The 23,856-nt window shown below is 43.0% G+C and overlaps 1 protein-coding gene and 1 pseudogene across 8 annotated transcripts in view; one reads left to right on the forward strand and one right to left on the reverse strand.

Annotated features, from left to right (window-relative positions):
• NRXN3 (neurexin 3) overlaps positions 1-23,856 on the reverse strand; it is a 1,308,313-nt gene that overhangs the window by 937,904 nt on the left and 346,553 nt on the right. For all 8 annotated transcript variants that reach the window (XM_087818808.1, XM_087818802.1, XM_087818795.1 and 5 more), the window contains one exon: positions 1,888-2,326. In XM_087818808.1, the coding sequence (XP_087674934.1) occupies positions 1,888-2,326 (439 nt within the window). The remainder of the gene's footprint in view (positions 1-1,887; positions 2,327-23,856) is intronic.
• Positions 21,514-22,611, forward strand: LOC107542719 (charged multivesicular body protein 1B2-like; annotated as a pseudogene).

Raw genomic sequence — 23,856 nt, forward strand, 5'->3', positions numbered from 1 at the left:
TTATTCATTTTAGTATAGGTTTATAACTAAAGACAACACACTAGAAAATATCCTCGTAAAGAAATGACATTTAATAGGTCATATTAAAATTTTGTTACCTTGCTTTCACAGGGCAATTTTTTTTTCTACTCAGTAAGTTTTTATAGGATTTGATCAGCTGTATAGGTATTTCAAGTACTGGCCAATGCTGTAGTTCCTAGGTATGAGAAATTCAAACCTGCTGAAATTCAAACCTATTTGAGAAAGATGGGTCCACTGATGGTTCTAACAAAACAAAATACTGTACTTTAAAAAGCAGTTAGTGCTGAGAATAAACAGAAATGGACATACGGCAAGTTTACCAGTTCTAGCCTGCCCGTGACACAGACAAGTAATCATTAAGCTGTGTCAGGGTCTAGGTTAGTCAGTTACGAAATCCATCAACCATGACCCAACTCCAGAGACCCCAAATGCATGCTCTTAACAACCAACAGGTGTATTTCCTTTAAAATTCTGGGACAGCTTTCTGGCTCTGCCCCTGCTGGCATTTTAAGGATAAACACAGAGAGAAAAACAGAGAAAGATCCAGCCTCCAGAGAAATTAATTTTTGTGTGTATTTCTGTTAAAAAAACACAAACTGTTTATTCCCACTCAAAAAGCACATTTAATTTGATGCCTCCTGGTTCTGATCAGATTTCAGACAATCAATAAAGCATCCTACTGGGCAATAAACCATCTAGGGCTGCAATCTGCCACCCGTCTACCCTCCGCACAGAACCCATCCAGCTCCTCCTAAGGGCAGCTCTGCTCATCACCATCAGCCCTCTAGCTCTGAAATTATGCAGAAAAGCTGTTTCCCCAGAGCCTCAGCCATTCCTGGCTGTAGCCTTTTAAGGGGAACCTATTACTTTCTGTTGTTAGCCAAATGCACCTAAAAGAAAAATGTCCAAATTACAATATCCAGAGTGAAAAAGTATGGCAAATATAGCCAAGGCCCTTCTTCAGTATACCACCACCTAAATAGAGAATCAGGAAATAAGCACGAAATTCAAATGTTCTAATTAGCACTCCAGGTGAAATCCCTCTCTGATGGCACAGAATATGACCTTCATTGCCACATGGTCCATAGAAAGCTGGGCAGACTGTTTGGGCACTCAAAAGCTCCAGACTTTCTGTGTTTCTTGTTTTATTTTTTGTTTCCTCCCTCTCTCTGTTACTATTCCAGAGTGGCTATGTACTGCCTGGGGCCAGCTTGTTTGATCTGCGGCTGCAGAAACAAACAAAGCCATTTAAACCAAATAGAAAAGGTTATGAAGAGGAAGGGTGAGTTAGTGAGGTCTGAACAAAGGGTGAAATATAGGCTTTCACACCAAAGGAAGGCTTTATATTGAACATGACTTCAGGAAAAATCGATTTGCCTTTTCTCTTCTTGTCATAATTTTTCCCTGAAACATGACTCTTGCCAATTATTGAAGGGCATACTGTTGCATAAACCCTTACAGAGTGCAGCTTATCCTATAGAGTTATCACCTAATGCAGTGTCTGTGATGTCACATTGGTTTCCATGGCGATGAGAAAAAGGAGAAGAAAAGGGGGGGTTACCATCACGCCAATGACATGACAGCTGCTTTGGTAGCTGTGGAAATGCTACTTGAAAAACCATCCTTGGAAGTATCACTGAGAGGATTGTGCATGAGTGACAGGGGAGATAAGAGGAGAATGTGAGCCATCCAGGAGGCAGGTGTCTTGTTCTAAAACATAATCTCACAACAACCACTAAAGAGAACAGCAAAAGATTCAACAAGCATGCAAGTGCAAAAATTACAATAAAAAATATAAAACCAGGAAACAAACTGAGAAGCCAGAACTTTCCTCCCATCTCAGTGACATACCCCACCTCTTCCTACCTGATCTGCCATCTCGCTGAATGTCCACGTGGTACCATTCCCCATCGTTGGCTTTCTTCTGAGTGGCTTTCACTTTGATGGTGCCAGAGCCCATGTCAAGCAGCAAGTACAGGTTGCCATCAAGGAGTTCCACGGCAAAGAAGTCCACCTTGGTGTTCTTCTGGCTCCGAACATCCTTCCTCTCTTGGGGCTTGCCATGAGTGAAGAGGATCAGGCCATTGGGCTCTGTGGTGCGGAAGTCAAAGGAGATGGAACCCATGCGCTTGGTGTTCCATTTGGGCAAGCTTATGTAAGCCTCTGGGGTCTCGAAGTTGATGGGGTCCAGCGTGGCCACATTCTCACACTTGAATACAACTTCACCATAGATTTTCATCTTGGTGTCCCCAATCCGGGCCAGGCGAGACAGCTCCAGACGGATGTCATTATTCTTATAAACAACCTGTCAAAAGCCAAATGAGTGCCATATGAATCAATCCTGCAGACAGTAACCATCCATCACTCACTGGGCACCTAGGAAAAAGGCCCAAGAAGAGGGTCTTCAGGACACAATAGTCTGAAACATGAGACACAGCATTTGAAAAAGCACCCAAAGAGACCTCTAGGGTGCACACAAGTCCTGAATAAGCTCCTATATTTCCATCCTATTCCTTTTGTCTGTCTGCTTCTGGTTAAGTTTTGTTTTGTCAGAAAGTTCTATAATATAAGTTTGCAAGTAAAAACCAAGACATATTGAGTTGCACAGATACAAATACATGTATACAAAGATATTTACTGAAGTGTCCTTAGTAAAAGACCAGAAACAACCCAAATGACTGTCAATAACAGACTGGCACATCCTTATGATGGAATATTATGCGGTCCTTAGGAACCAGGTAGTGTTCCCAATTTTGATGTGGACGCTCTCCAAGCAATACTGCTAAGTGAAATTAGCAAGGAAGAGATCAGAATATGCATTATGCTCTCATTGTGTAAAGTGCGCATTTTGGGGGTGTTATAGGTATATATGCTCATAATGCATAAAACATCTTTGAAAGAAAACACAAGGAACTATAAAATTGTCACTGGGGAGTGGATTTGTCAGGTTAATATTCAGGCGTGGGAGGGAGACTTACTTTTCACAGTACCCTATTGTATTTGATTTTTTTTTAACCATGTGGATGTATTGCTTAAAGAAAATGATTGTTAAGAGTTGATGGGGGAAGACGTCTGTGTTTCATTGCACATTGTGTGTGTTCTCTATATACTTATAGTGAGGGGATGAAACACCTTAAAATATAAACAAATATAATTTGACTTTCTAAACCTGGTATAATCCACATAAAAGCAAGGATTAATTTTATTCTCCCAAATTAGAATTTCAAAAAGGTTTTGCTGTCACTAGAACTGAATTTTGATGCAGTGCCCTGGTTGAGTCTTGGACCTCTGATGTCTAAGCAATGTCACATGCATACAATAAACAGGAAAAAAAAAATTGGAAAGGAACAGGGCCAACGTTAGAGAACTGATTATACCAACCACTGAGCTCTGTCCTGTACATTATCTTTTTCAAATTCTAAGGCGGGATCCAGACTTAAATTCAAATCCCACATCCACTACTTACAAGCTATGTGACCTTGGCAAAGTTGTTTAACTTATCTCAGTCTGTTTTCTCCTTTGAAAATGGGAACATAGGAGTAAGCGATTTTATAAGGATGAAACGAGTTAATACATATAAAGCACTTAGAAATGGCACATAGTCAGGGTATAAAAATCTCAGCTATTTTGTGGATGGTTGTTGTATTTGTTATTAATCTGATTTCATCCTTTCCAAAGATCAGAGGATATTATCATCTCCATTTCAGGAAAATAATTAGATTTAAGTGTCGAAATTAGTCTCACAATCAATCCATCTAAGTGATAAAAAGTTAATGGGTTGAGTCATTCCAGTACTTACCATTTAATCCCTAACATCCAGCTATAGAACTGTCCCCCTTCTCTCCCCTGTCACCAGGAGAGATTCAAGCAGAGTTTTTTGCCTTTCAGTGTATAACTAATAACAAAGAATCGAAAATGCCTCACCTACTATATGACCTTGATCATGGGCCTAACCGTAATCAGTAACATTGAAAATAATGATATTAATATTTACTGAGCACCTACTCCCAGGCACCATGCTGAGGATCTGAAGCCTACCATCCCATTAGATCCTGACAACACTCATTCTGAAATATCCTCACCATTCCCCCATTTTACTGATACAGAAGCAGATGCGGAGAATAGTTAAGGGACCAGTCCACAGTCACACAGCTGGTAAGTGGCAGAGCAGGACTTGAACTCAGGGAATTGGGCTCCAGAGTCCACGTGCTTCACCACTGTGAACACTTGAAACAAGGTCCCACCAGCAGCTCCCATGAAGCTCATCTTTAACCTTATGTAGAAAGTCATGCATGTTCAACTCCCCAGTTCAAAAGCTGAATTTCCCATTTTCCCTCTACTGGACTGACCCTGTGCGAAGGAGAAACTGCAGGATCCTTAGCAATCTCTCAAGTGAGTGAACCAGAAAAGAAAATAGAAGTTTAATGACTGGCACTCCTCCTTTCCTACCACCGCTATTGTGCCCCAGCATGTGAGATCTCTCTGTCATAATCAAACTTTGGCTTTGTCTGCACTGGGTTAGATGCCTACAGGACTAGAGCTCCTTGTAAAGGTTAATTATTAATGCATAACAATAGCTCATCCCAGTGGGACAGACTGAGGCATGTCTCCATTGAATGATAAATGGCAAGAGAGTTCAGATATCCCTACAGGAGGCAGGAATAAAAAAGAAAAAGGCCTTTTAAAGGAAAGGAATGCAGAATCCTATGAAGAGAAACTCTTTTGTAAGAAGGATACACAGCGGAGACAGGAACAGAAGGTGAATAACTAGAATGCAGATTCCTGGAGAGACAGGCAGGAGAATCAGGGCCAGCAACTGGCCAGACAAAGACAACCAGACTTCTCTCAAAAGCTCTTTGAAGGTGAGCTATTTATCTACGCCCCGGCCCTGAATTGTGCGTGCGTGTGCATGTGCGTGTGCATGTGCGTGTGTGTTCACATCTTTCTTACTACAGTTGGGTGACCTCTGAGTCCCACTGTATTCATTTCCTCATCTGCAGAAATGTATCAGCACCTTAGGAAGGACACGAAGGCAAGAAACCCTGCTGCTCTCTCCTTCAAGGCAAATTAGCATCTGGTACAGTATTCTCCGTAAAATCAGACTTTCAACTAAATGAAAGTCCCCAACTGATGACTGAACTAGAAAGAGATGTGGCATCAAGTGACAGGAAGCTGCCTTGGCTGACAAGGTGCCCCAACGAGGAGCAATTAAAGACAAAGTGGAAATGACTCCCAATGGGAGGATATGTCACACAGCCTGGGAGGCAGAGGCAGAGCCAGAGCCACGGAGGGCGACAGGCTGGGCTTGCTGCTGTACCCACGGGCTTGTAGAGACTGCTGCTGGGACTCCCATCTCCTGCTTAGGAGGCCAGACAGCAAAACGGATGACAGTGTCAGAGTTAAGACAGACTCTTTCAGAAGGACGGCACTCGTATGCCCTCATAATCTGTGATACAGAGGCGCACAGAACAGTACCGGGGTAAGGCAAGCTATGGCAGCAGGAACAACATAACAAACACATTGTTTGCGGGTAGTTTTTATCGCGCGCTCTACTACCAGTCAACGTAAAACGGATAAATACGTTTCCCGCATACGATGTGTAAACATAGCTGCCATCTATTGTGCACCTGCTATGTGCCAGACACTTGAAAAACATGATTGTAGTCCTAGCTGGTTTGGCTCAGTTGGTCGAGTGTCATCCCATGCACCTAAAGGTCACCAGTTTGATTTTTGGTCAGGGCACATGCCCAGGTTGTGGGTCCGATTCTTGGTCAGGGCATGTGCGGGAGGCTAACGATCGATGTTTCTCTCTCACACCAATGTTTCTATCTCTCTCTTTCCCTTTCCCTTTCCCTTCCTCTCTCTCAAAAATCAATAAAAACATTTAAAAAACTCTATCGTGTATCATCCACATTAAGCAAGTCGATGGATTTAGCCCCTATTTTACAGAAATGAGGCTTAGGGGGGATGAGTATGCCCAAGACATAGCCTATTAAGGGCATAGCTAGGACTTGAGCCCAGATCTCTCTGACTGCACTAGGGCAAGGCCATGCTCCAGGGTGGCAGCTTATAGACTCTGCTGTAGCCCCTACCTACCCATAAAACAGAAATCCCTTTGTCAAACACAAAAACCCAAGCAGCTCCATCCTGGTGGTGAAGCCCTTTACAACTGGTATGTCCCTCTCCAATGGGCTCCTGTTCCTCTCCTCCCAGTCACCTCAGGGGCCTCTGTATGAACTCAGGGGCTGGCTTCTGCATCTTTGTTCCCCAGGCTCCAGTGCCTTCCTCTCCTCCAACCTCTTTAAACAGTGCCCCTTCACCAGGATCTGCATCCAAACCCACTCCAGGCCCTTGCTGGCTACTCTGGTCCTTGCTGATCCCTGCCATTTGATAAACTTAGAATCCTTATATTGCCTGCCACTGACGAAGCTGTCTGCCCTAGTGCTGACAACATTTGCCCTGATCGGAAAAGAAGACTATTCTCATTTACATAATGTTCTTTTTACATTAAACTCTTCCATGATGCCTGAGGTATGTGGCAGGTCCCTGAGAATGAATCTAAGTCACAGAGACAGTTCCAGCTCCCAGGAGAATTTCTTTTCTCCCTCTTCCATCTTATCCCAGGCCACTCTGTTCTGTTCTCGGCTTCCTGAGAACATATTTCCACGTATTCAGTTGCAAATGCCACATCCCCAAGCACGCCTGTAAGGGAACTAGAAGGAATGGAGGAGTGTGGACACATGCCCTGCAGTGCCCAGATGGCTTCTTGGTACTATTTCTCCTGTCGAGGAATAGGAGGTTTACCAGATGGCCTTTCTTTTCTCCTGTTTTTATAGCAGACTTAATTTTCTGTGGGTCTACATATAGGACAGTTTCAATAAAACCACAGGTCAGCTTGTAAGACCACTGTTTCGAGGTCCATGACCTCATGACTGAGCACCACTGCACTGATCCAGGTCAATGGAGGATGTCTAATGGTCAGGATGCTGGGGGACATCTCTCCAGTGTCCAGGTGGCCGGAACAGAACGGTGTAAAGCCAGTGCCAGTTGTCTTGATGTGGAACAGCATTGACTACAAATCCCATTAAAGCCTTTCAAATTTGTGCCTATGTGTGGAGCAGTTCACATACAAGCAATAGACAAAGGTGTATCTGTCTCTCACCCAAACTTAACCTTTTGACAGTAGATAATAATGAAATGAGCTTTTCTCTTCAGCATCCAGGATGGTGCAGCTTCTAGATAAACTTCTGTGCTGATATTATTATGTAACATTCCTTCTCAGGGTAAATAACTAAGAAGCCCTGTGCAAGAATCTTGCTTCTGGGATGGCCATGCAATCACACATTCTACTTTCTCAGCCCCACTTCCCTCTGTCCCTCCGACAACTGATGACTCTGTTCGGCTGTGATTGCCCCTCCTCTGAACTGTCTGCTCCACTCATTTGTCATTCAAAACACTGTATTTGTTCTCTTTGAAAAAGCACAGGTCTTGTCTTTTCAAAATACCTTTAAATACCTTATCAGCAAAAAGTATGCATTGTGCCTTTTAAAATCTGAAGTAGCACCCAGCTGTACCTGTGCTTAATAAATGCTTCTATCTTCATTAGATTAGATGTAGGACTTAACCACAGGGCAGTGGCCAGACCATGGACTTTTCAGTCTCACAAACCAGGGTCTGAGTCCTGCCTCACCCTTGCCAGCTCTGTGACCTTGGACAAAATATTTAACTGGCCTCAGCCTCAGGTTCTTCACCCACAGCATGTAGATAACCAGTCTCACTTCACAGGGTTCTAAAGAATAAATGAGATAATATTGTCTCATACAGAAGTACTTTACACAGTTCCTGGTCCTTCATGTGCACTTAATGAATGGTAGTTATCACTATTAATTTTGTTATTTTCTGTGAAAAGCCAGAACTAAATCAACAGACAGCTTAGCCTGGCATGGAGTCATTAGGAGGCAAAGATTCGCTCTTCTCTAAGGATAAGTTCTAAGCCAACCGTCAGCTCAGGAGACAGTGGCATTTATAATATATGTAAATGCCTAATAGTGGCCATTCCTTGTCTCTTGTTGCTCTTTGTCTCTCTCTCTCATCTCTCTCTGTCCCTCCCTCCCTCTCTCTCACCCTATGCATCTGCACAGATTTAGGATTCATTATCATTAACATCATTTTCTATCACAGTGCACCACTGACCAAGCTCCAGCAGTGAAGTCCAAGCACAAATGTGGCAACAGATGGTCCTCTTAGCTTCCAAAGTCAGAAGAACCTAATATCTGGCATGGCTGGGGCCACATCTGCATCTATGGCCTTGCTAACAGGGGTCAGCAAACTAACTGCCTGCTGAGCTGCAGCTGACATCCAACCTGGGGCCCAAAGTCCCAACTGCTACATGCCACGGATGCCACCATTTTCATGCTTTAATTCTGTTAGCACTGGTCAGGATCCACCAAAGATAAAAACTAAGCACCAGAAATAGAAAATGGGAACCGAGTTTCAGACTTGCAAGGCAGGAGCAAAAAAATGTCTAACTTCTAAGGCTCCAAATAAAGATGGAAAAGACTCTAGATGAAGTTGAAGCAAGTAGTAGAATGTTGGCAGTTAGTTAACTTTTAAAATGTGTGATCAACACTCGGTGGATCAAATATATTTATTTATTTATTTTCAGTCCTCACCTAAGGATATTTTTTCCACTGCTTTTCAGAGAGAGTGGAAGGGAGAGAGAGGGAAACATCGATGTGAGAGAAACACATCAATTGGTTGCCTCCCACACTCGCCCCAACTGGGGCAGGGATCAAGCCTGCAACTGAGGTACATGCCCTTGGCTGGAATTGAACCTGGGACCCTTCAGTCCCTGGGCGGACACTCTAACCACTGAGCCAAACTGGCCAGGGCTGTGGATCAAATATATATCTGCTGGCTAGATGTCACCAGGGACCACCAGTTCATAATCTCTGATCTCCGGTCCCACTGGTAAAAGAGTGGCCAGGAAAAGATAAAAGGAACATAAAGCGAGCTGGAGTAACAGGAAAAGTCCAGGCAAACTGATGTTGAAGCAGAAAAGTCCTCAGTCCCGTCTTCATTTTGAAGGAAGTACCCAGCCATGTGGGCACGCAGGTATTCCAGCCGGGGGGGGGGGGGGGGGGGCGCCCCAGTCAGTCACCCTGCCCCCATGAATGAAAGGGCCAGTGGGCAGCCCAACAGCCTTGCTAATAATGCCGGTCATTACCACTTGTGCTCAAGACTTAGACAAACATCTGTTTGCCCGATGGATTCTTCATGAAAGGGAAATGATCAGATAGGTTTAAGCTCAGTTACAGGTGGTAAGAAGCTTCCCACCAGGTGAGAAAGATTCCCAACCCTTGGCACACTTGCAGTAAAGGTCTTATTTTTATTCTCGAGAACTTTCTTTGGACTTTTATTCAGTTAAAAAGGCTGATCAGAAAGAGGCCACTATATGTGCATGTATCCCGCAGAAAAAAAAAAGCCAGCTTATCAAGTTTATGGCCCAGTTAGGATACTGTGAAGGTTCAGTCTATCACAGGAAATAAGGTTCGTGAACACAGGCTTAATCATCCTCGCAGAGCCTACCAGGCTTCTACTAAGTTCATGAAACAAGAACTTGGCACAGCCCGGCCGGGCGTGGCTCAGAGGTTGAGCGTCGACCTAGGATCCAGGAGATCGGGGTTCGGTTCCCAGTCGGGGCACATGCCCAGGTTGTGGGCTCGATCAATGATTCTCTCATCACTGATGTTTCTGTCTCTCTCTCTCCCTCTCCCTTTCTCTCTCTGAAGTCAATAAAGATATAAAAAAAAAAAAAAAAGAACTTGGCACAGACAGAAAGGCAAATAAGTAAGACATGAACTGGCATGGATGGGCCATAGTTCTCCGAGACAGGCCTTGTCAGTGGATCATGAAACATCTTTTCAGATGATCTAAAAAGTTTGCCAGATGATCTTCCAGCCATACCTGGATAGGAAACTCTCCCATCTCTTGCAGCCATGTTGGCAAGTATATGTCACTACTCTTCCTTCCTGGCAGATGGCAATTATTGTCAATTGATGCCATTCTGTTCTAGCCCCTTTCGCACTGAACCCAGGTGGATCCTCAGAATTCTTCTCAAGATGATGCTCTAGGAAGCTGCCACCAGTCACTGAGAGATGGAACTGGAGGTGAACCTACTCTCACCTGTGTTATCCTCTAACACAAAAGCCAATTTAATTTAATTTGGCTAACTGTACTAGAATATTGGAAACAAAAAATCTATGTAAATGTTTTAAATACTCAATTAATGAATATACAAGGGCCTGTGATCAGAAACTTGACTCAGATTATTTTTCTCTCCCCTCTGCTTGCCAGGAATGGCACTGCTATGGTCCTCTAGACTGTAAGCTTCATAAACACAGAGGCTGTGTGTTTCTGATGTGGAAACCAATGCATTCCCAGTGTGTAGCAAAGTGCCAGCCCCATAGTAGAGGCTCAATGAATACACACCCTTTTTACATTTGCTTATGTTAGAAACCGACCTACCCAGTGCACACCTACATTTCCTTCTGTCTCAGAATATTTGACGAGGGTACCTACCTGACTAGTGTGAAAGCTACATGTCACAAAGCAGAAAAACTAAGATCAGATGAGTAGGTGGTGCCTGATTATGGAAAGCGGTAAAAATACAATAAGGAAAAAAAGGAACCATTAGAGTAGAAAGAAAACCTTTAGCAGTTTGATTAGAAAGGTGACAAAATTTAAAATGTACCTTCCTGAAACACTAGGACTCTACTGTTATTTTTATTCCAAGGACTAGAAATGACACTAATTGTCTCACTGTTTTCCCTCAGGATATCATGTCATTCCTTCCTTAAAACCCTTCAATGATTCTCTATCAACTTCAGAATCAAATGCAAACTTTTAAGCGTTACATAAGAGACTCTGCCTGATCTAGTCTCTACCTCATCAATGCCAACCTTGCCCAAGTTCCACATCCTCCCAATAAACCACTCCCAGGACAAGCCTTACCCAAGTCACCTATCTGGCTGTCTACTGCTCACCTCTGAGGAATAATTCAGGCAGTGCCTCCTTTGGGAAGCCTTCATCAACATTCTTCATCATCATTCCACCCCCACCCACCGCTGACTTCCTCCTCCGCTCCCACGGCTCCACGTTCTAGCTGCTGTCACAGAAATGATCCTGTTGGGCTGTAATTGCCTGTCTCCCCCAGTAGGACTGGGAGCTTCTTAAGTGAAGGAAACTGTGTCTTTCTTCCCTGTGTCTCTACATGCACGGCACAAAGTCAGTACATGTTTGTAAGAAGATGTGGAAGGATGGGGAGGGAGAAGGGCAAGGAAGGTCACAAAGACCACTTTCTGATGCCTCTAGGTCAGGGAGGACCATCATGCAGAAAGAAGCCTCTAGATTCATTCTGCTTGACAATAAGAGATGAGATGAGAAGGTAGAAAGCTAAAGTATCACAGGCAGTTAAAAAGAGTTTGATGGAATCACTGAATATTTAGTTGAGTTTTCCCTAGGGCGCATGCTCAAGAATGTTTGTATTCTGAGGCCATCATGATGGAAAGCTCTGCACACCAGAAAGCGCAGATCCCAGCAAGATTCTCTAAGAGATCAGCTGACAGAGCTCAGGACCAACACCGCCTCCCACTCTGGAGTATGCTAAGGGACCACAATCTATCTCTTTATGACAATGTAGCTTGAACTGTCATAAAAAACACATGGGGATTTTGAAACAGTGCCTCAGAGCCTTCATCATCTGTTCTTAGGGTCAAAAAGCAAGAATGAATCCCCAACAATGAAGCTTTGGCCACAGCAAGCAACTTCTGGCTGCTACCAACTATCCTGAAAGAAGATAGATTGCAATAGGAGTGCCAAATCACTTTTGGAGAAGGAGATTATATGAAAGTCCCAAAGGCAGAAGAACTGGGGAAAGTACTATAAAAAGATTCAATGAAACAGAACCTTCAAGAAGTCTAAAATAGTTGGTTGGGAACAATAGTAGCACATGAGGAGCAAGTTATTGTTCTACGCCGCCCAGAAGACAGAAGCAGTGAGCTCAGAACCATGGATGGCGACAGATTATACCAAGAGGGGCTGACCAATGATCAGGCTCCTGGAGGACCCTCTGGGGCTACGAAGTTCACACAAGGGCTTTATAGATCATCCTCTTATCATGTGAAGCCCATTCATTTATACAAACCAGAGCTGTATGGCTTCCTGATGGCTGAGCAACTTCCAAAGAAGGAGCTCTGCCTGTCAGAAGCAATCACAAACTGTTTCTTGCTTGGCCTGCTAAGCAGCTCTGTTTCTTAGCCTAATAAAGACTCTAATCAGATAGATGGCTTTTCAAAGTGGTGCAAAGAGTCCTTCTGCAATCAGCAGAAGAGGTGGGGAAAGTGATAAGAGGAATACGCCAAGCTGGCAGGTACCTGATAAGAGAATCATTTCCAACCTGGTGCAAATAAGAGTTGTTTCAAACTGACAATAATATAGATGGAAATGCTAGGACTCAAATTGATTTTTTTATGAGCAGGTTTCTTTACCCTTTGTTAACTTCAAAATAAAGGGTCATGCAACAAACGGGGCCACCCTCTTTTGGGGGTGCTCCTTTGCAAAGTGTTGGTACTAAGCCCCAATACATACGCCTATGACTTTACATTACCTTTAGTAAATCTGCAGAGACCTTGATAACCACTAGATGTCCCTTATTCCATGCAAAAACCAACCCGAAATGAATTTCACTACCAGTTACACAAATCACATTTAAAGATAGCCTTCCTAAGTCATGGATCTTAGATGTCAATGATAATCCCTATTATGACTCACACCTTATTTATATCACGCTCATCTCTATAGTATTTTGATGGCCCTTTATCAAATTATAGGCAGGGAATAGAAAATTATTATGAATCAAAATGCTTTTAGAGGTACAAATGATAGAGAAGTAGGCAGAGAGGATTACTGTAGAAAAGGGATACAGTGTGCCTAAAGAGTCCAAAATCCATTATCACCTTTGGGGATCAAATAAGTGTCGATATAAGTGGAGAAACCCACAAGCTCAACTTACATTCAAATTCTCCATACAGTGGGGATCTCGGATTCTTCCATTTAATAAAACTAGGTATGGCAAATCATTTTAATTTCATATGTCAAGTTTGATCAATTAAGAGTGGCTGCCTAGGACACAAAGCAGGAGAGACTGTTGTGCTGTGACCAGCAAGCAAAGTCCGCAGTGGGTGTGAGAATGGGGAGTGGTGTTTCCCGTGATACGTATTCTCAGAACCTGAGTTAACCCTCAGCTCTAAGCCTCCCAGACTTGGGATGATCGTGGGTTGTAGCGGTGGTGGCGATGGCAGTCGCAGAAGTAGCAATAGCTAACCTTAATGGAGGGTTTTCTTGGGCCAGGCATTGTCTTTAGTATTTAACATATAATTATTTAATTCTCATGTGACAAATATCCAAACTGAGACATGACACCATGACGCTTTTGAGAGTAAAAGAGGACACTATTCATACTTCACCTGGACAACAGATGTAAGCAGGACTTTCCAAGGCCACCCTATTTTATACTCACAAAAGCCTGAGGCATGAGAGGAAGCATAAAGTAGGGTTGAGATGTTTGCCGAAACCAAACCACCTGGGTTCAAATCCTTGCTTTGCTACTTGTTACTTAACCTCTCTGTACCCAGTTTCTTCATCGCTGAAGCAGGATAATAATAGTACTTGCCTCAGAGGGTTGTTGTGCATGCACAGTGCTTAGAATAGCCCCTGCCACATGGTAAGTGTTGCTTACTATTACCCTCATTTCACAGAAGAGGAGACTAGGAACCCGGGATTCTAATACCTCCATGAAGTGACACAGCTCTTCTGTAGCGGAGCCAGAATGAAACGCAGGTAAGCCTGACTTGAGTGCCGGTGCACTCAGTCACTACCATTATCCTGCCTACATGCAACGGAAAAAACAACTGATGTTTCCCTAAGATCCTCCTTACATCCGGCTTCTCCAAGCTGAATCATAAAGGAATCGCTAGAAAAGTGAGGCTCTCCTGCTTGTGGCTTAGACTAGCAGGTTACAGTGAGGCGTGTACGCCGAAGGAGGCAAGTTCAGGAGCACGCGTGAGAGCCTTGCAGAAGGCCTCCCCTGGGGCCCAGGCCGCTCCTTAGGCCATAGGTGGGAGATGTGCCACAGGTGTAGAGGAGCCAGGAGCTCTGCTTCCCGAGCTCAAATACTGAAGTTCTTCCCCAATTCAAAAATTTGTGAATTCTCTGCTCTGACCTTGCACTCAAGAGCTCCTCCCCTCTCTTGATCCCACCTCAACTCCCCTCCCAGTGACCACCTAGGTCCTTTGTGACTCTCCTGGTGAAAAAGATGGCAACTGTTGGACACAGAAGAGTGAGTGTCAGGCCAGCTGAGCACACCTGCTCCCCCAGAACTGGGAAAAGATCCACACAAAACAGGGCCTCATAAGAGGCAGCTGTTGACTAGCTCAGAACCCCAGCCAGCTCTTCTAGTTACTTAATCAGCTTCTCAACAAGGATCAATTGTTTATGTTAATACTGAGAACCGGGAATGTGACCACACGTGTCCAATGGCATGAGACTGACCTAAATTAGCCCCTTCCTGACAGTAGCTCCCAGCTTCTTTCAAATGGGCCATCAGTTTGGAAGCCGTGTACTCATGAGGTATGTCTGTACGCAAACCAAGTTCCAAGAAGACTAAACACCTTGAGTCTGCAAAGGTGGAAAGACATCAGATTCTATAGCAGGCAGAACAGCAGGCAGAACAGGAACCTGTGAATGTAACCTCATTGGAAAAGGGTCTTTGTAAATGTGATTAAGTTAAGGCTCTTGAAGTGAGTATCTTGCATGATCCAGGTGGGCCCTACATGCAATCACCTGTAACCCTGTAAGGAGGAGGCAGAGGAAGATTAGACGCACAGAGAGAAGGTGGCAGAGAGAAGGAGGCAGAGATCGGAGGGATGAAGCCACAAGTGAAGGAATGCTGGCAGCGGCCAGAAGCTGGAAGAGGCATGTTGGAATCAGTGATCGCTCCATTTACCAACTTTCCTTGGAATCCAAATGAGCAGGTGGAAAGCTTGGTACCATCTAATCAGGCTAAACCGGAATAATCAAGGGGACAAGAAAGTATGTAAGGAGCCTAGGAAATATATATGGTGGTTGGGGGACCTTCCTACCACCAAAAGTCTAGGAAGCCTCCTGAGAAGAAGCTAAAACTTGGGGAAAAACCCATTCTTGCCTCTGGCTCCTTAATCTGTAGAAGTTTCTTTTGGACTGGCATGGAAGTAACCACTATCAAATGTTTCATTAAATGCCTTCTAAGGAAGTGCTAACACTTTAAAAAAAAAGAAAGAAAGAAAAAGGATAGTAAAGTATTTCTAACTATAAAGAAAACAAATAGTACATAGTTTAATTTATGAGTTTTAATAAATCCTGGAGTTTTTCAAGGACCTTTCCTGGAATTTTCAAAGCACTGACCCCACATGGTCACTATTTTGCCCATTTCTAATGGGCCATTTATTGGCCATGCCCTTGTCTAAGTTTTCTTTCACCACAGAGGCAGAAACTCTTTATTCTCCTGCCTGACGTAATTTTGACCAGCAAGCGTCTTCTGTATTTACCAGAGCCCAAGGATTAAGGAGAGACATGCACAGTAGCATCCTCCCCTCTGGCTCTGGTATGGGCTGCCCCGAAGAAAATACCAACACCGTGGCCTGTAGCACCTGAAAGACTATTAGGATCTATCTAGGGCTCTCTTACTCTTATTCAAGCTATGAATGCACAGAAAAGGGGGGAAATCAAGAGAGACCTTTAGATCCAGGGCAAAGAAAAGGCAAGAGATCAACTTGAACCTATCAGTAACCCTAAATCTATTGCTTAACACCTAGTAACGGGCAGAGGAAATCAAAAGGGGTGAGGGGATAAATCCAGATACTTAGCTTTTATCTCTTTGGCTTCTGCCACTGGATTCCACTAGGCTGTGTGGCTAGAGGATGCAGCTCCAAGAAAAACCAATAAAATGAATTTTATTTAACCACAGATGAAAGAGGAGAGAATTTTTACCAGCTTGCCCAGCAGCATTAAAAATACTCCATATTAGTTGCCTCCCACAATAAAACATATTTAACTCATCAGTAAATAATTCTGAAATAAGATTACTAATAGCCTATTAATTAAATTTAAATAGGTCTCAATCCTCTGAACACTCACTATCTGCACTATAGCTGACAGTTTTGTCTATCACTCCCTTCTCAAAATTCTCTTTTCTGGGGTTTCCTGACTGTACACTTTCCAAGTAACTCTTTGGTGACTCATTTTCAGCCTCTGTAATCAGCATCTTTTCCAAATTCCTTAAAAAGAGGCTTTCCCCAAGCATCTGATGAAGGCCTTCTTTCCCTTTTTCTCTATCTCACTCACTGGCACATCTCTACCCTAAACACTCCCCAGTGCTTCAGGCCACAAAAATGGGTTGTCTGCTGGAACAATTCATCTATCTAAAATTAAAATTCCCTGCAGACCTTTAAAATCAACCTGTCTATAATCAATCTCACCAATCCCTCCTCTTGACTTTCTTATTTCTGTAAATGGTCACCCAAGCTTAAATTTTTATAGATATATCTGACCCTTCCCTCCTCATTGCCCATAGTATTAATTTCTTACCAAATGTATTTGATTCTATATCCAACAAATCTTTTGCAATCATTTTCTAGGCTCCATCCCTGCTATCATTGGTCCTATTTAGGCCCCCATTTTATTGGATCATCCAGTAAACAATCAAAGAGAATTTACTAAGTGTCGGGCTCTATGACGAATGGCACGGTCCCCTTAAGGAGCTTACCTTTCAGTAGAGGTGTTATGCATGGAAGCGTATATATGTACAAGGAAGTGAGAAGGGGAATATGTAGGAGTTTCTCAATAGAAAGGCCAGTTGTGCTCTAGAGAGAGAGTCTGGATAAGTCTCACACAAAGTAGTACAATATAGCCTACTAACTAGTCCTAACTCCAAATCCAGTGTCTCCCTCCATTAATCTACTCTTCACACTTCCGTCCTATATTTGGTCTGTGGCCCATAACATGGTAAATACCCAAAAAAGAATGAATAAACTAAGATAGTGACAATGGGGAAGACAAAGATAAGTGAAGTCAACATGCCTTTGGAACAAATGGGTCTTAGAAAAATGTTTAAGAATAAAGGAGGAATAATAATGACCTTCAGGTCCCTGGCTTGGACAACTGGTAGATGTCAAGACAGTGATAAAAGGAATTCAGTAGGAAAAGTGAGAAATGCTGAAAAGAAAGGAAGGAGAGAGGGAGGGAGGAATCGGGAGAGAGAAAGAAGGGAGGGAGAGAGAGGTGTGGACCAAGAAATCCAAGAGACCACAAGGACTGGAAATGGTCCAAATTATGATCTGGAGAGGTGTCATAAGACCACAAAATTCCCAGTTTAAAGGAGGAGACAGTCCACTTTTATTCCATTTGATATTAAGAGATATATAATCACTACTGGACCCAGCACCTACATTTCAGAGCTATTCATCTACATATGCTTTTTACAGCTAACTCGCCTGAACGGAGAAGCTTCTGCCAAATTATTCTAGTACACTATATATCTGTAGCCTTAATCTCTTGTATTCCCTCTGAGCACTTCTTTTCCCTCCAGCTTCTCTGTTATCTTCCATAGGAAACTGAACTGGAAGAACTTAGGGCAGGAATCATGCCCATCTTTGAGGTAAGCACTCAGTAAGTACTCAACAAATAACCAAAACTGCGGTCAATATGGCCTCTGCACGAATGGGCATGTCCCTCAGGGATTCACACCAAATCATTAAAATACCAAAATAACTAATCTAATGGGGTCTAGTGGTGGTGGTGGTGATGATGATGATGATGATGATGATGATAGAGGAGCAGGAAGAAAAGAAGAAAAAGACAGTGATGACTACGGCACTAACAGTATCTTCATTTTAAGTAATCTTTAGAGAACTTTCTAAATAAGGAGAGGAAGCAATAGCAAAAAGAATAGAAGAGTATCCATCCCATTGATTGGAGATTAAAAAAGCAAACACCGTATCCTAAATCTTCCACCTGTCTTGGGCTATATATCTAATCAACTATAACAGAGTCTATTTCAAATGTGGCCTGAAAGTATGAAGTGTGGAATACATATTTATGAGGACACAGAACTTGAAGAAAAGCCTCTTGAAAAGGTACTGAAACTCCCTTCCTTTGATTTCTATGACTTAAAATCTACTCAACCTATTTTCTCCCATTTCTTAACTAGCTACTCTTCCTTCTGATTTTATTCAAGTGCGTGTCCCCTAAGGCTCAACCTTGATCTCGCCACTCTCTTTGTTCTGCACTTTTTATCACATTCCCAGCCCCGGCTCTTTTCTCTAGGCAGTGGGCTCCTAAATATTTAAGCAGCTCTGATTCTCCTCTGTGTTCAGACTCATATCTCCAACCAACAGCTGAGTATTTTTTCATTTGATTGCCTTTCTCTTAAGTAAAAATACGTCAAAAGACAAAATCATCATCTTGCCCACAAGCTTACACACAGCCCCAACCTCCCATCTTCTTGATGCCGTGTCCCTCCTCACTACCAGCCCCATTTGATTGCTCTGATTACAAGAAAAACTCTTCCAAAAGTTGTCTTTCATCAATTCCACACCGATCGCTCTCTCCTCAATCCATTTCAAATTAGTCTCTCGCCCATACCACACCATAGGAGTGGTCAGTAGACTGCCAGAACCAATGATTAATTCTCATTTCCCTTGACCTCTCAGGACAACCTTCTTCTTCTCCCTGCAAGATTTACTCCTCAAGGTCTTTTACTGTTCTATGCTCTCTTGTGTCCCCACCATTATAATCTCTTTCTCAGTTCCTTTGTTGGCTTCTCCTCTGTAAGACCTGTACTTATGGAGAGCCCCAGAATTCTGTCTTTGGCCCTCTTCTTTATTCCAACTACATTCTATGAGTCACATTACTTTAAATATTGTTGATGTTCAAATTTATATCTCTAGCCAGAGATTATCTCTTATCAGCAGACTCACATTTCCAACTGTCTTCTTGGCATTTCTGCTGAAAAGGCTTTTAAACTAAGCATGGCTAAAAACAAAAATATTGATTTCACCCTTTCCACGCCCACTCCTCTCAAGCATCATCACTTGGATAGTGTTATTACCAGTTTTCTAAACCTGAAAGTTCCCAGGGAATCATTAGTGCTGCTGTCTGAGTGGTTCTGATCCTTTGCCTCCCTGGCACACGATAGGATTGTATGTCTTGGCCACCTGTGGTAGGTGGAGCTGTGTGATTACCTTTGGCCAATTAGAAATGATATGTGTCATTTCCAGGCCAAACATTTCATTGTTTCCAACATAAAATCTCCAAATTTCTCTTTTCCTTTTTCAATGTCAGCCACCAATATTCCAGTTAATAGACTACCCTGCTATCCCATGGCCCAGGGGGAGGACGATTATAAAAATATCAAACCACTAGCCAACACACATGGGATATGACATGTTAGTGAGAAATAAACCTCTTTTGTTTTAGGCCTTTGATATTTTGGAGTAGTTTGTTGCCACAACACAACCTAGCTTACCTTGACTAATAATAATATCCTCAATTACTTATCTCTCACACCCAACATCTGAATCATCAATAAATCCTATTGACTCTACCTCCAAAATGTATTCCACATCCATCCACTTCTTACTATCTCCATTGCTACTACTCTAATCTACATTGCTATATTTTCTTGCCTGAATGGCAATAGCCACGCACCTATCTTTTGTTTCTACTGGTGCACACTATGGTCCACCCTCCATAGACTAGTCAGAGTGATTTTTCTAAATTCAGATCAGTCACTCCCCTGCTAAAAAGGCCCCAATGGCTTTTCCTTGTAATCAGAATAAAACTTCAACTCCTTACCATGGCTTAAAGGCTCTACATAACTTTGGTCTCACTTAATTCATTCGTGTTCATATCCCTTTAATTTAACAACACCTACTCCTCAGGTCTTTGCATCTGCTGGTCCTTTAACTTCTTGTCAAGCAAGACTCAGCTCCCTACCAAATCAACTCCAGTAACGGATCTCCATTATCTCCTGCTTTCATTTCCTCTCCTCACAGCATGTATACCACCACCACAGTTTAGATTTATTTACTTGCTCTTTGTTTCCACCTACCAGGTAGTAAGCTATATGAAAGCCAGGACTTTTGTTGTTGTTCGTTGGTCTATGTCTAGCCTCAGCATAAAGTAATGTCCAGGGAGCTAGAAGTGAACTAGAAAAATTCTGCAAGCATTCCCCACATTTCTAGTTCCCCAGGCATCGAGGGTTCTGCTGAGCCTTCAGAGTCCTTCAGGGTGTTCAACTCTTTACACTTTAGGGATCTTTGATTTTGATTTTTTATGTGTATATTTATATATACAAAAGTACATATGTACACATACAATATACACAAACAAAAGCACACACACATACACACACACACACACACACGCGCATATATATACACATATATTTTTAATCTGAAAACCAACCAGGTATTATCAATCAGCTTTCTCAATATGAGGAGGGCTCTTTGGGCAGCCCAATCCTCTCTTACTCCCTCTCCCCAGCCTCTGTCCCTGCTTTCCATCTGCAGATGACTAATGGCCATTTCCATTTGTGAGTGAGATGCTATCTTGGCAGAACCCAAGAGTTCCTGACAAGTTCTGATTAAGTCTTTTGTCCCAATAAAGAACTGTAAAGTCATTCCAGAGAAATAGTCCATTGGGAAATACTGGCTTCTGCTGGTGCCAAAGAATATAATCATCATTCATGTATCTATCCACTTATTAGGCCAATATGTGTGAAAGCCATGCAAGAGAAGAATAATAAATTATTCATTCAATAAACGTTTATTGAGTAATACTAATGCCAGGAACCATCCTAAGCTAGCTAAAGGGGAACAGCAATGCTGGGATGGAGTGGAAGCTTGTTATTATTTATGCAGGAGAGGCAGGGAAGGCCTATAAAATACAGTGACGTATCAGCAAGGACCTGAAAACATTGTGGAATAAGCCATGTAGATATCTGGGGAAAGAGAATTATAAGCAGGCAGACAGCAATTACCAAGTCCTGAGCAGTCAAGCAAATGACATATTCAAAGAACATCAAGGAGGCTGATGTAACTGGACGGTGGGAAAAGGAGGAACATACTGGAAGTGACGGCAGAGGGGTGGCAGAGGCCGGATCCTGCAAGGCCTCCCAGGCCTCCTAAGAGCTTGAGCTCTGCTTCTGAGCAAGATTACCAGAGAGTGTGTAGTAGAGAATTGTGTATATTCCTCTTGTGTTTTAAGAAAAATATTCTGGGGCAAACCTAGGTACCGGCGAGTGGCAGATGGGACTAAAACGGAATTCTGAGCGCCCTCACATCAAACCTGCGTCACTGCCCCAGGCTGTCATCTCCCAAGAAAAGTCGTGAGACCATGGCAAATATAGAGAAACAACTATTTAACTTGAAGTTCGCTGCAAAAGAATTTAATAGAAGTGCCAAGAAATGCGATAAAGAAGAAAAAGCTGAAAAGGCGAAGATGAAAAAGGCCATTCCGAAAGGCAATACAGAAGTTGCAGGAATACCTGCTGAACACGCAGCCGGCCAGAGGAACCGAGCAATTACTTTCTTGAGAAGGAGCGCCAGGGCTGATGCTGCGGCGCCAGGGCTCCAGCTGCAGTGACAATGGCAAGGCAACCAGGCCATGGCAGGTGCGGTTAACTCCACGGGCGCCACATGGAGGAGCATGAACCTTGAAGAGGTTTCTGCCTTGATGGACAATCTGAACACCAATTTAAAACACTGGACGTTCACGCACAACAAATGGAAGACACAATGGGTAGTACTACAACTCTAACACCACAAAACCAAGCGGATACGCTGCTTCAAGAAATGGCAGGCGACCCTGGCCGGGTGGCTCAGCTGGTTGGAGCATCATCTCGTACATCAAAAGGTGGCAGGTCGATGCCCGGTCAGGGCACATACCTAGATTGCGGGTTCGATGCCCGGTCAGGGCACATACCTAGATTGCAGGTTCGGTCCCCGGTCAGGGCACATACCTAGATTGCAGGTTCGGTCCCCGGTCAGGGTACATACCTAGATTGTGGGTTCGATCCCCGGTCAGGGCACATACCTAGATTGCAGGTTCGGTCCCCGGTCAGGGCACATACCTAGATTGTGGGTTCGATCCCCGGTCAGGGCACATACCTAGATTGCGGGTTCGATCCCCGGTCAGGGCACATACCTAGATTGCGGGTTCGATCCCCGGTCAGGGCGCATATGGAAGACACACCAATCCATGTTTCTCTCTCACATCCATGTTTCTCTCTCTCCCCCTTCCTCTCTCCTAAAAAATCAATAAAAACATATCCTAGGGTGAAGATTAAAAAGAAAAGAAAGAGCAGATGAAGCTGGCCTCGATCTCAATATGGAACTACCACAGGGTCAGACAGGACCTGTTGCCACCACTGCTACTTCCATGGAACCAGATGATCTACCACAGAAACTTGCTCATCTACGTGATCAAGTGTAATTTAAAGAAGCGATGCTTTTGTTTACTTCACCTGCTTCTGAAACATTTCGTGCGTGTATATAGATAACTTGCACTCCAGTTACACTAAGAACACCCTGTGTTACAGAATGCGCATACATTGATTATATGTAATGGTTTTGTGTGTTTTTTGCCATGCTGTACTTTCCAATACTTTAAGAAATTCCAGACAGTTTCCACTTTGACAGATTTCACAGTTTTGTACGTTATGTTGAAAAGCGTGACGGATATTTTTTGTACATGAATATGACCAAACTAGCATTAGTTTTTGTATATGAAACATCTCCCTCAAAAATTGCAGCAAAAATCTAGCAACAGCCCTGGCTGGTTTGTCTCAGCGCTTGGAGCATTCGCGCATGGACTGAAGCGTCCCGGGTTCGATTCCGGCCAAGGTGCATACTTCGGTTGCAGGTCCCGCTCCGGTCAGGGTGCGTGCGGGAGGCAACCGGTCAATGTGTCCCTCTCTCCCTTCCACTCCCGGAAAAAGCAATGGGGAAAAAAGAAATCTAGCGACAAAGTACTACAGAAGAACATATAGAATAAAGGTTGTGTTTTCTTTTTAATTCAAAGTTGTTTTAAATCTCTGCATTCACATGTGATGCAGGAAAACATGTTTACTTAATTAACATGCTTCCGTAGCCCAAAACACCTCATTTACTGTCATGCGATGCTATTTTTTGTTTTGTGCTTGTTTTTGCTGTTCAAGCACAAATGCAGCTGACTTTTATTCTGTGTTCATCAGTTTTTAAATTTAGATTACTATTGGAATTTTTACCCAGTAATTTAATGACTATTATTTGAATTCCTGAAATTAAAACTTTTTTTCATTATTTTCCAATATAACTAGAAAAAAATCTACATTAAAAGAAATTAAGGTTTGCTCAGTTTTTTAATTTTTTCTTTGCTAAGTATCACTGTTGTTAAGGCTCAGAGAAATTTAACCTTTCATACTTTCAAATGGAATTGAAACATTTTAAATGGTTCTCCTATTTCTACTCCACCCTTGGTACACTGTGTTTTAAAAGATTAATTCACATGGCCTTCATATCATTTACATTGTCCATAGGATTGTTGATTGTTTTTTAAGAATGTTGGCCTACATTTTTATTTTTTTAAGTTTCTTTTTTATTGTTGACATTATTACAGATGTCCCCTATTTTCCCCCCACTTCTCCCCTCCATCCAGCCTTCACTACACTATTGTCTGTATCCTTGGGCTATGCATATA

Source organism: Miniopterus natalensis, chromosome 1 (assembly GCF_054644295.1).
Source record: "Miniopterus natalensis isolate mMinNat1 chromosome 1, mMinNat1.hap1, whole genome shotgun sequence".
NCBI lineage: Eukaryota > Metazoa > Chordata > Mammalia > Chiroptera > Miniopteridae > Miniopterus > Miniopterus natalensis.